General features: G+C 40.1%; 1 protein-coding gene across 7 annotated transcripts in view; it reads right to left on the bottom strand.

Annotated features, from left to right (window-relative positions):
• Window positions 1-10: 10 nt before the first annotated feature.
• prr12b (proline rich 12b) overlaps window positions 11-18,512 on the bottom strand; it is a 64,943-nt gene continuing 46,441 nt past the window's right edge. For 6 of the 7 annotated variants that reach the window (XM_063471001.1, XM_063470997.1, XM_063470996.1 and 3 more), the window contains 8 exons: window positions 18,375-18,491; window positions 17,980-18,113; window positions 15,746-17,682; window positions 15,512-15,631; window positions 6,276-6,373; window positions 5,928-6,059; window positions 2,151-2,246; window positions 11-1,620 (listed from right to left, as the gene is read on the bottom strand). In XM_063471001.1, coding sequence (XP_063327071.1) covers window positions 1,486-1,620; window positions 2,151-2,246; window positions 5,928-6,059; window positions 6,276-6,373; window positions 15,512-15,631; window positions 15,746-17,682; window positions 17,980-18,113; window positions 18,375-18,491 — 2,769 coding nt within the window. In that variant the 3' untranslated portion in view covers window positions 11-1,485. Of the gene's footprint in view, window positions 1,621-2,150; window positions 2,247-5,927; window positions 6,060-6,274; window positions 6,374-8,069; window positions 8,210-15,511; window positions 15,632-15,745; window positions 17,683-17,979; window positions 18,114-18,374; window positions 18,492-18,512 lie in introns of those variants that run through there. The other variant, XR_010093755.1, reaches the window with a different exon arrangement.

Here is an 18,512-nt window from a genome sequence, read left to right on the forward strand (position 1 = left end):
TTAGTGCTTGATTCGGTCTTTGAGCCACAGCTCCTAGAATGATACAGAAATATGTTCCCAAAAAGGTTTGCCACATCCTTTTCTCTCTCGCTGACCTGGTACGAGCTTTGTCAGTATTCATTTGCATATTGTGGACTGCTTAGGTTTAATGTCCTTGTGTATCATATTTACAGAAACAGATTACAAAATTATCCTTACTATGACTCTATGCTGATTTGGATTTGCATCACACAGTTCCTGCTTGAGATAAAAGTTCCTGAGAGGAAGATAAATAAACTGTACTCCACCCTATGCTTTCGAATGTCTGATGGATGAACTATTCTATTGTTAGAGCTCTCAACAAAGAGTAAGGCTAAATTACAGAAAAAGAAGAAACACTGCTGCCTTGTACAGTACAACTGAACAGTTGTTTTAAAGTGATGCTATCTACAGTAAACTTAAATATATCAATTCAAACTTTTGGGCAGTGCCTCTGCATTAGCTAAAATCCACTTAGCTATGATGCAAACATTCTTGAAAAGACTTCAGCTCAAGGCTATTGATTCATTGGGGCATTTGTTAGTTTCAGAGTTTTAATACAGTATGTCCAATACAGCAATTGCATGTACTGAAGAGCCACTGGAAACTAGAGGATGAAGTAGCTGTACAATATTTACAAATCAAACTCTGCAAACTCAGAGAGTTCAACTTATAGGAAAACTCAGCAAGAAACAGATAAAAAATATGACATTAAATACTGATATTAAGGGTTTATCATCATTTTAACTCATACTTCCTTTAAGAAAGCAGTACTTCATTTTTTTGTATTCTTCTTCATTAAGGGAATTAATCCCAATCATTCGTTATGTCTTGAAGAACAAACAGAAACATCATGATTTGGTTTTAAATATATTATCTTCCTGCTTGTTTCTGATGCAGATAGAAAGAAAAGACATTCACACTGTCTTTTTAAACCTCACTTTTATCTCACTAAACCATTCGTTTTAGCTTAGCTTTGCATACGGGCCATTTGGTTTTACACCTATAAAACATTTTTCAAAAATGTGAACTGCAAACAATTCCATCTGAGAAAAGTACATTTTAAAAATGGATTTGTGTAAATTATACAAACCACATTAAATACATATTTTACTTACATACTTACATAGTAGACAGCTTGCACATATATATCCATGCTGTGTAAGTCCTGACAAAAGTCACCTTTGTAGTTCTAATCAAATAATCTTTCACTGACTTTTGGGGAAATCCATTGCTTTCCAATAGTTCACTAGCCTTCATAATTTGGTACAATAGTTGGATACAGCAATAAAGCAAATACTTACAATGGTAACCTTCCCTTTAAAAAAAAATAAATACAGGGGCCACTCTCGTTGCATTTCTGGCATCCAGTTTCTGATTGCTTTGTTTCACACATTCTGAACACCTCCACCTACTTAATACTGCAGGTGGATGTTTGTTTTTGGTGGCAGAGGTTGTGATCGTCCTTTAGGTCTGTGCGCTAAGAGTAAGCAGTTCCATGAAAGAACTGAAGAGGCTCTCAAGCCAGCCTTGGTTCGCCATACACTGCTGCACCACCTCCTCCTGGCCAGGGTCCTCCGCTGCCTGCTCAATATTGTCCGTCTAGTCAGAAAACAACAGATATGTTAAGTATCTACAAACAGTATCATGGCTAATGATAATTTCTATACAGTGTGTGTGTGTTCACACTTATACATCAGTGTTGTCACTCTGTAGCTCCAAAGAAGCTACAAAGGACTGGGGAGCTTTTAAATTCATGCTGTTAGTAAGTAAGTCAAATTTATTTATATACACTTTTCACAGATAAAAATCACAAAGTGCTTCACAGTCAAATCAGAAATACAAATAATAATATAACACAATGATCAAATTAAATAAAGGTTTGTTTGCATAGAAATGTCTTCAGCTGCTTTTTAAAAGAGTCAACGGAGTCTGGACAGTGTAAAGACAATGGAAGAGAGCTCCACAGGCTCGGTGCCTGAAAGCCCCGATCCCCATGTGTACATGGGACCAACAGGAACTTCAGTAACTTTGGTAAACCAGGCATATAGGTGGTTTATGTTATATCATTTATTGCATCCCTGATATAATACACACTGGGTATTATAGCAAAAGTGCAGCAAAATCCTTACCTCCTTCTTGCAATGCAGGAAGGTGTGATATTTGTAGTGGTGAAGAGAATGATACAGACTGTATATCCGGCAAATGTCAATTGAAAGTTTCATATCCTGAAAATGGCGATAGAAAGAGAATTGAGTTTCTTTCTACTAAAGTCTTTCATCTTAGTAATTACAGTATTATTTGGAAAAGTACAACTAATGATCAAAGCAACACTAAAGATTATTATTAGACTCAACTGGCTTCTCTCAAAATGTAAAAGAACCCACCCACCACTTTAATCACACTCTAGATCTTGTTTTAACATATGGCATAGAAACTGAACATTTAACAGTGTTTCCTGAAAACCCTCTGCTGTCTGATCATTTCCTGATAACATTTACATTTACAATAATTGATTACACAGCAGTGGGGAGTAGACTTTATCACAGTAGATGTCTTTCTGAAAGCGCTGTAACTAAGTTTAAGAATATAATCCACCCACTGTTATCACCTTCAATGCCCTGTACCAACATAGAGCAGAGCAGCTACCTGAACACTACTCCAACAGAGGTCGATCATCTTGTTAATAATTTTACCTCCTCACTACGTACGACTCAAATCAGAAGTACCTGCCACCCTAAAAACTCCCTGAAAAGCCTTCAGGTAATCCAAAATGCTGCAGCAAGAGTCCTGACAGGGACTAGAAAGAGAGAGCAGATTTCTCCTGTATTGGCTTCCCTTCATTGGCTCCCTGTTAAATCCAGAATTCAAAATCCTGCTCCTCACATACAAGGTCTTAAATAATCAGGCCTCATCTTATCTTAATGACCTTGTAGTACCATATCACCCTATTAGAGCACTTCGCTCTCACACTGCAGGCTTACTTGTTGTTCCTAGAGTATTTAAAAGTAGAATGGGAGGCAGAGCCTTCAGTTTTCAGGCCCCTCTTCTGTGGAACCAGCTTCCAGTTTGGATTCAGGAGACAGACATTATCTCTACTTTTAAGATTAGGCTTCAAACTTTTCTTTTTGCTAAAGCAAATCATATCTGTTATTAATCTCTGTCTCTCTTCCACAGCATGTCTTTATCCTGTCTTCCTTCTCTCACCCCAACCGGTCGCAGCAGATGGCCCCGCCCCTCCCTGAGCCTGGTTCTGCTGGAGGTTTCTTCCTGTTAAAAGGGAGTTTTTCCTTCCCACTGTCGCCAAAGTGCTTGCTCACAGGGGGTCATATGATTGTTGGGTTTTTGTCTGTATGTATTATTGTAGGGTCTACCTTACTATATAAAGCGCCTTGAGGCGACTGTTGTTGTGATTTGGAGCTGTATAAATAAAATTGAATTGAACTGAACTGAATTAAAGAAAGTTGTACACATAGTAGGTAACCTAAATATTTAACAAAAAATGTGATGTTTCTTAACCTTGAGGTGATGTTGTGCTTAATTCAATTCAATTCAGTTTTATTTATATTGCACCAAAGAAATAAAACTGAAGGTGAAACTCAAGGTGCTTTATAATGTAAGGTAAACACCCCACAATACCACAGACAAAACCCCAACAATCATATGACCCCCTATGAGCAATCACTTTGGTGACAGTGGGAAGAAAAATCCCTTTTAACAGAAAGAACCCTCCGGCAGAACCAGGCTCAGGGAGGGATGGCTACCACTACCAGCTGAGGGTGAGGGGAGGAAGACAGGACATAAGATTCATGTTTACTTTTTACAAAAACTGTAACAGTTTCTTTCATTAAAATTAAAAAAAAAAGGTCCCTCTGGTGATGGTTTTTATAGTTAACAAAAACTAAATTAAAAACTAAACCTAAACGTGTTAAACTATTTATTTAGTTAAAATAAAAATAAAAACTATAATTTTGAAAAAAGATTTAAACTAACAAAAAAATGTTTGTGAAAAAGTAAATAGAAATATCCTTAGTTTTAGTATTTGGTATTTGGTCAAAATTGTATTAGAATTTGCCTAATGAGGATTTGATGGATGTTTAATGAGACGCAAGATGTCTACAAAGGTTATATGCTTTTCTTTTACTGATTGTAATTGTACTGACTGTACTGAACTGTGTGGATTTTTCTAAATCTTGCCTCTGACATATGCCCTCCACACAGTGTTGGGGAGTAACGGAATACATGTACCGCCGTTACATATTTAAAATACAAAATATGAGTAACTGTATTAAATTACAGTTACCATTTAAAAAGGTGGTATTTAGAATACAGTTACTTTGTTGAAATAAATGGATTACACGGCGGTATTTTCCTGTTTCATATGTTAGGCTATGCTCTCTCTATTTTTGGTAATTCCACGCCGGTGGAAACCCAAACAAAACAGGCATTAAGAGGCTCTAATGCCTGTGTCTCAATCTCGCAGCCCATGTCACCTCTACTTGTGGCCGCATAATGACGCGAAGAAATATTTTTTAAAATGATTTAATATGAAGGCAACAGCAGAGTGTTACAGGCATCGCCCTAAAGAATGTAGCCTCATGGGCAGTGTAGTCCGTGCTGCAGGGAAAATGGACCCGTTATGTGTCTGTGAGCGAGGGAGGGAGAAAAAGGAAAAGTCTGAGCTGTCATCGAGCAGAAACGGGAGCTGGAAGCATGTAAATATAATAATAACCACTGCAGCCAAGAAGAGTGCCTGACGAGCCCAGCTGTAAGTAAGCTATTAAGACTCGACTGTACACTGTGTTTGTGTTTTCCTCCGAAACAATAAGTTCAGTTGGAGCAGCCTTTCAACGCCTCTCTCTGTCTCTCGCTAGCAAACTTGACCCAGACAACAAAGTAAAGCTAGTTTTCAGCTACGAGCCCGACACGAACCCGACGTATTAGCCAGAGGTCCCTTTACTACGGTTCGGAGCCGCGGACCTTCAGTAATAGTAATAAATCACATTCATGTAGTTGTAAACAGCATGATAATATATTAAGTAATCCAAAGTATTCAGAATACGTTACTCTCATTGAGTAACGTAACGGAATACGTTACAAAATCCATTTTGGGGCATGTATTCTGTAATCTGTAGGGGAATACATTTTAAAAGTAACCTTCCCAACACTGCCTCCACATAATAATTATTAAAAAGATTCAGACTAACTGGTGTGATGATGTACTCATGTAGTGTGCAAAAGTTTTGAGTCCATTATTTCTTTATGGTTAGGAAAATGGGAAATGCATTATATAAGGTAAAACCAAAGTATGTACAATTCTAAAGAGCTTGACAGTCTGTAAATATTTGGTTATGACCACCTTTATTCTTCAACACAGCCTCACAACACAACTCTCTTAGGCAAACTTCCATGTATTTTTTTATGTCGTCTTCAGGAATGATTCTCCAGGCCTCATGAAGGACATTCAAAGTTCTTCTTTGGATGTTGACTGCGTTTTGTTCAGGTCTCTTTCAAGATCATTACACACTGCTTGAAGTCACTGTCATGCTGAAGAATAAAGCTGTTGCCAATAAGTTGCACTCCAGATGGTAATGTATGGTGGATGAAAATCTCACTGTAGGTTTATGGTTTCATTATTTCGTCAGTTTGACAAGATCCCCCAAACCACTGACTTAAATCCCTTTTTATACTTGAATGATCCATAGGTCAGTGTTCCACAACCAAAAAAATATTTCCTCTAAAAATGGACTAAAAATGAGTGAAAAAGCAGCCAAGGTCAAAAGAAAACCTTTGAAAAACCTTCAGAGCGATTAGACAACTGTTGGATAACAACAGTTTGCCTTTCAGCTTGTAACACCAGGCACAGGGTATTGACTACATAAATGTGTAACATCGTAGCTTTTTCTCACCTGCTGCTTAGGAATGCTCCTCTTGACTCGGTTGAGAGTCTTGCGGTTGTAGCCCTCCCCACCAAGGTGAACTTTGACAACTCCAGATTCCACAGGATCTGCTGTCATTTTGGGGAATATATGTAAAGCCTCCTGGATGATGAAAGTAAATTGGTGTCATGAGACAAAGGTCACGTTTAGCTTAAGGCCACAAAGAATCAGATTTCTGCAAAGAAACTTGTTTTCAGTTAACAAAGATGTATCTGGTTTAACACTTAGACTATGGGGAATCATCTTCAACAAATCTCTAAAACAAAGTGATTTGAGAAGTGCCAAATAAAACCAAAACAGAAGGATATGAAGCTTTACCTGGTGCTGAGCACTCATGTTGACTCTCCTCAACAACTTCTTCTTCTGTTCACTGAGCATGCTATCAATTTTCCTCATGGGCGGGAGGTATAATTCATCTGATGTGTTAAAGTAGTAGAATACTCATTTACTTTTAAACCTTACATTTTAGTTCATGTCAGTGCAATTTTCAAAAGACACTTGAAATGATGCCAAGTAATTTAATTAGTAGTTTTCCATTACTGGATACACTAAAAATAACAATAAAGATGGAGCATGCTGTCTTTGTCTTAGCAATTCATTTGCACCATTTTATCTTTAATTATTAAAAGGTCTTAAAACACTTGAAATCATTTGCATGGGTCAGCAGTTCATCCCTATCATAACCACCAAGACCTCGGACAGTCTGAGGTCGTGGTTAAATAGAGTCATTCCCTCTATTTATGGGACACAAAACTGAACATAATGCACACGAGATGAAGGCCTATCAAAATAAAACAGGAAGTAACTAACGCTAGGACTAAGATATACTGACTTGACAGAATTAAACACGGAAACCAGATGAAAATGGAGAAAGCACACAGGAGACCACACAGACACGGGGACATAAATGGGACATAAATGGGGAGACAGAAAGGAATCACAAAAGAAGATAATTTAGAATACAAAGAGGATAATACATCACAATGGAAAATAACAACCTACTAACATTACCAAATAAAAAGGCTTAACACAAGAGTTCTGAAAAAAGGAACCAAACCCCCCAAAAAACTCAAAATATCCAGGACAATGACTGGTTATTGTTTGTTTTACTTTTTCACTTATTTTGGTTACTGTACTGTAAAATATAATATTGTGTTTAATTAAAAATATTAAGTAGACTGAGCTCAATTTTTATCAGTTTGTTATTAGAACTCATTTTAAGTAAGTTACCAGTACTTTTTATTCAAAAAACTGATCAACTCAGTTTATTTGAGTTGTCTTAAATTAGAAAATCTAAGTAAGCTGGAAATGTTGCTTCTCAGTGAGGAAGAATAAAACGATATGGTTTGAAAATGCCACGTCACTACCTCCTCGTCCCTCACACAGCTCAGTCCACATGTTCATGATGCCTGCTTTTTTTTCTGGAATATGTTGAGCAAACCTGGAGAAGCTTCAGCTCAAGAGATCATTGTTGTCATTGCTGTGATTCTTTACGTGATACTCTGATTTGCTGAGTAAATGTTTACTCTTATTCAAACTGTTTTTGTGGCTTCTCTCAGTTTAGCACCAGGTTTATAATCTTGCTAGCTAGTTAGTGTTAGCCTAGCGTTGCTGCTGCCTCTGGGATCATGTTACTTAAAAATGAACCCTGAAAATGAAAATCTCTCTGTGAAATTTTCTGTTGACTGTTTGAAACAGAAACGTGAGCAGCTAATCGATAAGATAGGGTGATCATATTTTGATTTCCAAAAAAGAGGACACTTGGCCCAGTCATGAAGAACTTTAATAATACTGTTTGCTTAAAGAAAATGTTAACATATTTAAACAATGCTTTCTCTGTGCGGTTAATGAATGGTGAAATTAAAAAATGTGATATAGGCTTTTACAAGTCAACAAGGGCAAAAAAATAACTTGCAAACCTCTAGAATTAAATAATGGTACAGAAATAAGGCCTCATCTGTATAAGAAAAATTACCAGTACCGGGACGGTACAAGGGAAAAAATTTTGCAGTTCGTCTGCAAAGCTGCAGTTGTGCTTTGGCATCTTTTAAACACCACTAGGCACTGCTGCACGCTGTCTCTCCCATCTGTCAGTGCAGAACAACAACTCACAAAGCAGCAGCTCGGGGATGACGTCACACATATGGGTCCTCTGTAGGAAAAGCCGGACATTTTCATTCATCTGGAAAATCCCCCCAAATGCCCGGACAGAACGTGAAAAGTGTCCAGGGAAAAGTGGACGGTTGGTCTCCCTACGATAAGAGCCCAGACCAGAACTTTTTCAGTATTTGCAGCTGTTAGGGGGCGGGGCTTGTTTTCAATCCATATAAACCTTTATAACATATGAACTGTATATTCTTAACCCCTGTATTTATTTTAATGCTGAGTGGGAAGTATTTTGGTTTTCCAGTATATTAGTAATTGTCAGTCACATTTATATCAATCAGACTGAACTTTAATCATACTTTAGATCAGCCTGTTTTACTTATTGTTTTATTTGTGCTTTGGTTTGGGGAAGTTGTTTCTTTACTGATCTTTTCCTGTCTTCTGTTATTGGACTTGAGATGTGACTGCAATATGCTGTTGCTGATGACCCCAGTAAATTCTACAAGACATGCTGTGTAAGTAAACAAACAACAACAGTTTGGTCTGCATTTATTCGAAGATCACATCCCACAGACTTAGTTTAGAGGGACCACACTGTCTGCACTGTATATAGTGAAGTCTGCAAGTTTTTGAACAGTGCAATTTGTTTTGCAGATCATTAGAATGAAAGTTATTGGCCATGTTTGCAGAACCCTTTTTAAAAATATGCTTTCATAACATTAATGTGTGCGGGGTGGTGGTCAGGGCTATCCAGACTGACAAGTGGGACACTGAATGTCAGCTCTCTGGTGGGGAGGGAGCCTGAGATTGTCTAAATTTGAGTCTGTTTTATACCAAATGCAGAAAAAATGTTTTAAGAAAGCAAATATGTTGGTGTTCTAAACAAATATGATTGTTTGCTTGCAGGACAGCAGAAGAGATGAGTCCTCCGTCACAGATGGTGTGGTCAGTGAAGATGGTCGCCTGCAGGTTCAAGCTCATTGCATCTCCAACCCACATCCACTGCCACTGTACTTAAGGGAAGTTAAAGACTTTCTTCTGCACCTACATTTGGATCACCTCGATCCATGACAGTCATTCAGGCAGTAATGTCTGGACTGTAAACAAGCATCCTTAAAGTATTACAACATTCCAGCTCCTGTGTTTGAATGCAAAACAAAAGTCTTATTTAAACTAGAGACAATAAATACATTTTATATTGATTATATCAGTAATGTAACTTTCAAAACAAAGTTGTGGTAGGCCTAAACTTAGATCCGGAATAATTAAATCTGAGACTTTGTTTCATTGTAAGATTATAACAATGATGGTAATATAACTGTTTGTTGTTCAGCAGAACAGTGTCCAGCATGCTGGCTCATTTACCTTTTTGCATTTGAAAATAAAAGTTGGGCTGATTTTAACACCATTACAAGAAGTGATGTTAAATGTTAATTATTCTATTTGAATCATACTTGCATTCAGCGTTATATTAATATAAGTGTTTTACTAGAAATGTCAAGTATGATAAAACATAATGCAGGGCTCTAGAGTGCGACCAAATTTTTCAATGGTGCGACTAAAAAACCCTAGGTCACACCGGTGCGACCAACTGTTTGAGTTAAAGAAAGAAAAGAAAAGTCTCTGCAACTCTGAAAGTCTCCGTGTTTAACAACAGACACACATTATGCCCCTATCGTGATCTAAACCAATCAGAGATAGTCAGGGGCGGGACCTCTCTGATTGGCCGTGGTCCAGTTGAAAGTGCAGGTGGATAGAGAGAGGTGAGTAGCTTGAATAAAGCGATAGAGCTCAAAAACTATTTCAACAACCACCAAACAGTAAATGAGAGCAGGTAAACGGATTCCACACAAAGACGTAAACACGGACCCGACGCATCAGAATCAGCTTTGTCTTTCTCGGCTTTCTCACGGCCCATACACGGACACACCGTCGGGGCTGAAAGCCGACAGCTCACTGACTCTGATGCGTCGGCGGGTCCGCGCTTTGTCTTTACGTCTTTTTTGCGCTAGATTCTGATGCTGCAGGTTTTGTCTCTGTCCAACCAAAATTCACTGAACCAGCAGCAAAAGAAGATCCAAACTACGCTTCACATTTGATACATGTCGCCATGAATCTTCTCTGACTTTTGCTGTTTTGCTTCCACCACGATAAAAATCACACTTCATGCACAGCTCTCTCTCTCTCTCTCTCTCTCTCTCTCTCTCTCTGTACTTCAAGAACAGTTTCCCGTCTCAAATCTCTGTTTTCTGCATTATTCATTCGCTTATTACCCACCAGTCTACCGTCGTTTACAGCACTGTCGGCCGCTGTCTTTTTTTTTCTTTTTTTTTTACTTAAATGACCTCAGACAAGAATATATTGAAGAAATTTTAATTTTTTTAAAACTATGCAAAATTGCAGAATATTTTTAGGATTATCTGCTACAAAAAGTCAGGACAGGAAAATCTGCTTCATGTTTTTCTGTTTTATCCTCAGTTTGACACAAAGGCATCAGCTGTGATGCTTACACCTCTGATAAAGTCTCACATGTATCAGTACTGATAAATAATCAGAAGCAAAATTGAATCGAATCGAATCAGGACCTTGTGAATCAGAACCGAATTGATCAGTGATGATACCCAGCCCTAGTGAGCAGCCTAGGCCCGACAGAAGTGGATGTAGCTGTGGGTAATAAGAAAAGATGAAAAGAACAATTGATAACTTTTTTGTTAAGTTAAGGCCTGATCCGTCTGAAATTCATAGCCAGTGCTCTGACACGGAGCCATCAATCTCTGAGCGCTGAAAAAGCAGCAGTGTATCCAGAAAACACATTATATGCTGCAATAAATGCACTGCCCAAGTGTCCCCTCTCCCCACTGCCTTTCAGCAGCAGCAAACAGGTCGTCAGAGGAGCCGAGATGATGATTAAGTTTAACAATATTGCCAAAGAGTGCCAACACACTTTAAGCACAAACAGATTTCAGTAACTTATCTTTCTGATAGAAATGTCCTTCAAATAAAGAACTTTGTGTTGACAAGATTGTTAGTTAATCATTTACAGATCAATATTGTCTGTATGGACACCAATTTCCCCCCAAAAAGGTGCACATGTAAAACTGCGGTGTTAAGCGATGCGGTTGAAACATTTGGGTGCGCCTAACTTTTGTGCTGGTGCACCTAAGGCTACGTTCACACTGCAGGCGAAAGCGCATCAAATCCGATTTTTTTGACCCTATGCGACCCATATCCGATCATGGTATGACAGTGTGAACGGCACAAATCCGATATTTTCAAATCCGATCTGGATCACTTTCGTATGTGGTACTGAATCCGATACATATCCGATGTTTTAGAAAGCGACTGCTGTTTGAACGGTCATGTCGCATTAAATCCATCTTTTACGTCACTGACACAAGACAGACCCCAATTATCAGCTCCGGAGAAGACATCGTGAACGCTTCCTGGCCATCCAGTGTAGATGTTAGTTAAACTGTTGGGAAGACAAGATGAACATTTTATTTTTACTGTATAATCTGCAGATTCTGACAGAAATCTGCAACTATCCTTTGAAGCACTGCTCCTCTCTAAAACAGCAATAAGGATAATTATTAGGTTATTTACATGACTATTGGTAAATAACAAAATAACTTAAAGCAAAAATTGGGAAACGTAAAGTCCGAAGTCTTTATATTTAAGGGCCATCAGTCAAACAATACTGTTTGCTCTGGGTCTAAACAGAGCGCGTTGTGTGTGACGTCTTCTTTTGCGCATGCGGGACGCTTTGAGCGTTCACACTAGAGCGCGTTTGCTATCGCATTTTATTTGTAGTGTGAACAAGCAGACAAAAAAATCTGATTTGATCAAAAAATCGGAATTGAGCATTAAGACCTGCAGTGTGAACGTAGCCTAAGAGAAAAAGTTAGGCACACCAGTGCAACCGTGGCAGAAAGTTAGTCTAGAGCCCTGTAATGTGATATATTTTTTTAAGTAAGTTACCACAAATTGTTATTTAATTTAGTTTGTCAGTGGGTAAAAAATTAGTACTGCACCGTCAGAAACATCAAGTTGTTCTTAGTACTGCATACTTGCAATGAATGAGTTGTCCTAACAGTCATAAGTAAGCTTTACTTAATGTTTTTGAGGCAACGAGTTTGCATAGTTTTTTTGAGTTCTGGGAACTAATTAGATTTTACAGTGTGATGCTGCCCTGTGTTCCCCATGCCTTGTTAAGTTTTCATATGTTAGTATATCCGTTCTTTCTTACTTCCTGTTTTATCAGTTAGTCTTGAGTAGTGGTGCAACGGATCACGGTTGATCCGTAATCCGAACCGATCCCACTCCACGGTTCAGCACGCACGTGATCCAAAGATTCGAAAAAGAAGAAAAAAAAAGTATGTGTATGGTGCACGTGGTGGGTCTGTCAAGCGATAGTTATGGTCAGCGCTAGCGGTCCAAGTGGAGGAGCAGAGGAGTTTGCGGTATTTAAGCAGCCCTTTGCTGCCCAGTCTGACCGGGCTAAAGCTATTACAAAAGCTACTGGGGTGTTTAGCTGCAGACGGGAGGCCGTATTCTGTTGTGCAAAACAAGGAGTTTAAACTATGATGAACGTGCTTGAGCCACACTATGATATCCCGTTCGTAGCGTGGTGGCAAGATCGTTCCAAGCATGTATGAGCAGGAAAGGTTTTAAGTTATGGCTGAGCTGTCCCAGGCGTCTTCTGTTGCCCTAACTACTACAAATGGGTGGAGCTCCAGGGCAACGGAAAGCTACGTGACCGTGACCGCTCGTTATATCACAGCGGAGTGCGATATAATGAGCGGTATGTATTATTGTAGGGTCTACCTTACAATATAAAGCGCCTTGAGGCGACTGTTGTTGTGATTTGGCGCTTTATAAATAAAACTGAATTGAATTGAGTGGTAGATACAAAGCCCTATGCTGCCCTATATTGTACCATCATTTTTTTTTTTAATAATTGCGTGGAATGAGTCTTGAGTTGAATGTTTTAACAGGCAAAAAATACTTCAATAAGTAAATGTTAAATTTTTGTCTATATTCTTTTTTTGCTGATCCGAAAATTTATCCAATCCGTGACTTAAAACCGTGATCCGATCCGAACCGTGAGATTTTTGATCCGTTGCACCACTATTCTTGAGTGCACTGTCTTGTTGCAGCTCTATGGGCTCAAAATGTGGTCATAAATATTTTGTACTTGTAAATCAGTTTTGTACTTGTAAATCAGGATTTGTATGTGTAAAAAGAATTTGTGTGTGCGTAAAAAAGATTTGTATGTGTAAAAAGAATTTGTGTGTGCGTAAAAAAGATTTGTGTGTGGACTTGCAACCCTGCAAGTTACAAGTACGCATTTTGACCCTATTTTTCTTCCTTTCATCTGATTGGTCAATGTCATGTCAATCACAAATGTAACAATCCAATCAGAGAACAGATGGGTTTGCCTGTCGGAGGGGCGCTTTTTTTGAACTGCAGGTCTTTGAAGGGAATAAATGCCCTTTTACATGCCAGCCCAGCGTTTTCCTTCATCACCACGAAGAAAAACAGTCTGTGGTCGTCTGAGTTTGGTGATTTTTGTGTCACAGGTCTACGTGCTTAGTACAGGGACTTCCACAGCCTTTTCAACAGCGCTGCGGACCGCAGGGGCGGGCAGTGTTTTGGAAATGACAGTCTTCATTACAAAGCTTTCTTCGTTATGAATTAGCATACAGGTTTTTATTGAACATTTGAAGAACTAGCTAAAAAACCCAGAAACTCTTGTAGAGGACATAAAGTCAGAGATAGAAACGACAAGGAGCAGGTGCATCTAGTACAGGTAGAGCTGCTGCAAAAACCCACAGAGCCCAGCAGCCAGCGCAACAAATTCTGGATCCTTAGCTTTTAGTTAGCATTAGCAGCACATCCTGTGTCCGATGTGAAAGGACTTTTATGCTGCACACTGTGACTCACAGACATGGTCCCGGGTCAGCCCTGACTTTGTGTTAAACTAATCCTAAAGTAATAATGGTATTTCTAACCACTGACATACCACAGCTTTATCCTTTCAACAGCTGCTGAAAGTTAGCGGACCTAGCTGCTATCGGATATTTACATAGAGATCCTCCAGCTTCAAACTGTATTACCCTTCAAGGACCTGCAGTTCAAAAAAGTGCCCCTCCGACAGCCAAACCCATCTGTTCTCTGATTGGATTGTTACATTTGTGATTGACATGACATTGACCAATCAGATGAAAGGAAGAAAAATAGGGTCAAAATGCGTACTTGTAACTTGCAGGGGTTTTTTGGCTAAGTCCACACACAAATCTTTTTTACACATACAAATCTTTTTTACACACACACAAATCTTTTTTACGCACACACAAATCTTTTTTACACATACAAATCTTTTTTACACACACACAAATCTTTTTTACACATACAAATCTTTTTTACACACACACAAATCTTTTTTACACATACAAATCTTTTTTACACACACACAAATCTTTTTTACACATACAAATCTTTTTTACACACACACAAATCTTTTTTACACACACACAAATCTTTTTTACACACACACAAATCTTTTTTACACATACAAATCTTTTTTACACACACACAAATCTTTTTTACACATACAAATCTTTTTTACACACACACAAATCTTTTTTACACATACAAATCTTTTTTACGCACACACAAATCTTTTTTACACACACACAAATCCTGATTTACAAGTACAAAATATTTATGACCACATTTTGAGCCCATTCAGCTCTGCTCCCCAGGTGATTCCTCTCTGCTCCAGTCACCCTTCTGTATATTTATGGCTGCTGTCTTTCTCTTAGTCTTTGTCAGATATTGTCATCCCTCCCTGTGTTTCATGCTTTTTTTCCACCTTCTGTAGTTTCTCCAGGCTCTTGGATTTAGTTGCCCTTTTAATTGTTTTCCCTGGACTGTTCTGCACATACAAGTTATAGGTACTCTTTAAGATTTATTTGAATTGATTTGATTGGGGATTGGTTAATTGGTAACTCTAAATTGCCCATAGGTGCAAATGTGAGTGTGAATGGTTGTTTGTCTCTATGTGTTAGCCCTGCAACAGACTGGCGACCTGTCCAGGGTGTACCCCGGTTGGATAGGCTCCAACCCCCCCCACCCCCGCGACCTTGACATGGATAAGTGAAAGAGAATGGATGGATGGATGGACAACACAGAAGAGAATGGGTCAACGTTCTTCTGTCAATAATATAGCAACTCCATCTACTTAGTTCAAAGACTGTTTTTGCCACCAAATGCAAAATGAGCTAATATATTTCATGAAATACTAAAATGGCTCAGTTTAACCATTTGATATGTTTTATATGTGTTGAAATGCTGAATAAAATGCATGCATGCATGCATTCTCCATTTTCTTGGAGAATGCTTGTCTCTGATTTAAGACTACAGTGTTGTTTGAGCTGAGTGCTCACCATCTGTGTCCTCTAGGGCTTGAATCATATCAGGGTCAAGCGCTGTGCTGACCAACATCTCCACATAGCTCCTGAACATGTCCCTCATGGCTCGACTGTTTACTCCACCCCGCGCAGGCCCTAAAACACAAAACAAGCTGCACAGAGTCCTGGACACAGTAATCATTGGTTGAAGACAATGGTAATGGGTTAAAAATAAATGTGTGCATCATATGCACTCAAAGAACAGCTGACCTTCATCATCACTGAGTAAGGAGTAGTCGGACTCAGATGAAGAGGACAGCACCGCCTTCAACCATTTCTTCCTTTTCTTGGGTGGAGGCTCAGCCTTCTCCTTTGAAGTCTTGGCTCTTCCCTGAAATGCCATCTTTATGTCTCCTCGGTTCTTCTCTTCTTTTAATGCCATTGTATAATCTCTCTTGACTTGCTCCATGTTCTCCTTTTTTTCTTTTTCCTGAGCTTTCTCCTTTTCTTTCTGCTCACTATCTGTCTCCATGTCCCTCTGCTCTCTGTCCTTCTGGTCTCTGTCCCTCTGCTCTCTGTCCCTCTGGTCTCTGTCCTTCTGCTCTCTGTCCTTCTGGTCTCTGTCCCTCTGCTCTCTGTCCCTCTGCTCTCTGTCCTTCTGGTCTCTGTCCCTCTGCTCTCTGTCCCTCTGCTCTCTGTCCCTCTGCTCTCTGTCCTTCTGCTCTCTGTCCCTCTGCTCTCTGTCCTTCTGGTCTCTGTCCCTCTGCTCTCTGTCCTTCTGGTCTCTGTCCCTCTGCTCTCTGTCCTTCTGCTCTCTGTCCCTCTGCTCTCTGTCCTTCTGCTCTCTGTCCCTCTGCTCCCTGTCCCTCTGCTCTCTGTCCTTCTGCTCTCTGTCCTTCTGCTCTCTGTCCCTCTGGTCTCTGTCCTTCTGCTCTCTGTCCCTCTGCTCTCTGTCCTTCTGCTCTCTGTCCTTCTGCTCTCTGTCCCTCTGCTCTCTGTCCTTCTGGTCTCTGTCCCTCTGCTCTCTGTCCCTCTGCTCTCTGTCCTTCTGGTCTCTGTCCCTCTGCTCTCTGTCCTTCTGGTCTCTGTCCCTCTGCTCTCTGTCCCTCTGCTCTCTGTCCCTCTGCTCTCTGTCCTTCTGGTCTCTGTCCCTCTGCTCTCTGTCCTTCTGGTCTCTGTCCCTCTGCTCTCTGTCCTTCTGGTCTCTGTCCCTCTGCTCTCTGTCCCTCTGCTCTCTGTCCTTCTGCTCTCTGTCCTTCTGGTCTCTGTCCCTCTGCTCTCTGTCCTTCTGGTCTCTGTCCCTCTGCTCTCTGTCCTTCTGGTCTCTGTCCCTCTGCTCCCTGTCCCTCTGCTCTCTGTCCTTCTGCTCCCTGTCCCTCTGCTCTCTGTCCTTCTGCTCTCTGTCCCTCTGCTCTCTGTCCTTCTGCTCTCTGTCCTTCTGCTCTCTGTCCCTCTGCTCTCTGTCCTTCTGCTCTCTGTCCCTCTGCTCTCTGTCCTTCTGGTCTCTGTCCTTCTGCTCTCTGTCCTTCTGCTCTCTGTCCCTCTGCTCTCTGTCCTTCTGCTCTCTGTCCCTCTGCTCTCTGTCCTTCTGCTCTCTGTCCCTCTGCTCTCTGTCCTTCTGCTCTCTGTCCTTCTGCTCTCTGTCCCTCTGCTCTCTGTCCCTCTGCTCTCTGTCCCTCTCTCCCCATTCCCTCTCCTGTCTCTCCCTAAGTTTTTGTTCTCTCTCTCTCTCCTGTTTCTCCTTTTCTATCCTCTCCCTCTCTTTTTGTTCTCTCAGTGATCTTTCCTTTTCTTTCCATTCTCTCTCTTGTTTCATCCTTTCGCTCTGCTCCCTATCCTGTTTTTCCTTTTTCCTTTGCTGCCTCTCTTTAAGTTTCCTTTCTTTTTTCTCCTTCTCCCTTCTTTCACTCTCACTTTCCTTCTTCCATTCCATTTTCACATCTCTGTGACCCTTCTCAATTTGTTCTCCACCATCTTTTTCTTTCTCGTGTGTTTCTTCTTTTTGCTGTTCTTTGCGATCTCTCTCCTCTTTCCTTTTTCTTTCCTTATGTTCCATTTCTACTTTTTTCCTTGTTTCTCTCTCTCTTCTTTCTCTTTCTCTCTGCTCCATTAGCTCTCTTTCATTCCGTCTCTCCTTGTGTCGACTATCTATTCGAGGTTGGCTCTGATTGTGAATGGTCAGCAGCTGTTTAGCTAGAGGCTGGCGTCTGTCAGTCGGTAGACATGAGGAGAGACACTAACTTAATTGGTGTTTGTCTTAAGCACAGGCACATGAAACATAGATTAATTAAAATGTTGAAATTAGTGACTGAATTGTTTTTGTGTGGTACAGTCTATGTATGTGTTGAGAGTTCATCAACAAGCTTTATGGGAGGGGGGGGTTATATGTATTAATAAATAATGATCAGTTCACAGGAAGAAGTCTGGGCCTGGTAATCCAGGGTAACCTTGATGCAGGCCAGTTCTGGTTACACTTTCCACTCCGTGTCTTTCTCTCGTCTTACCTCAGAGTCAGGCCAGCTCTGTGCCATGGCTTTCGTGAACACACTCTGACGTAATCTTTTTTGTTGACATTCTCCAAGAACTTCACATATAAACGCTGGTAGTGCACTTTGGCATCACCAAAGTAACCCAAATACTGAGAGAACAGACAACAATTAATATGTCATAAAGAGATATATTTGTAAGAATTCTAGTGTTGCAAAGAGTAATATGATCCATTCTATCGAAAACTGCTTTAATGTTACGTTTTAATAGGCTGAGAAGAGAAAAAAGTCAAGCATCAAAGAGACTGGCTCTGGGAACAATACCAGGTCTGTGGTGAACTGTTTTGAACCCAGAGCTGTCCACCAACAGTTTATGTCCTTAAACATACACTACGTCTTTTTGAAAAACTCACATTACTTGTTGCACAGAACTGCCTTTGACCATCTTTGATCTCTGGGCTGAATTTCTGGAGCAAAGCTTTTTGCACCCTCCAGATAGGTGGAGGCTCTCGGCCTGTCTGCAAGGCCATCTAGTAACACAGACAGACAGC

This window comes from Pelmatolapia mariae, linkage group LG4 (genome assembly GCF_036321145.2).
Source record: "Pelmatolapia mariae isolate MD_Pm_ZW linkage group LG4, Pm_UMD_F_2, whole genome shotgun sequence".
Classification (NCBI taxonomy): Eukaryota; Metazoa; Chordata; class Actinopteri; order Cichliformes; family Cichlidae; genus Pelmatolapia; species Pelmatolapia mariae.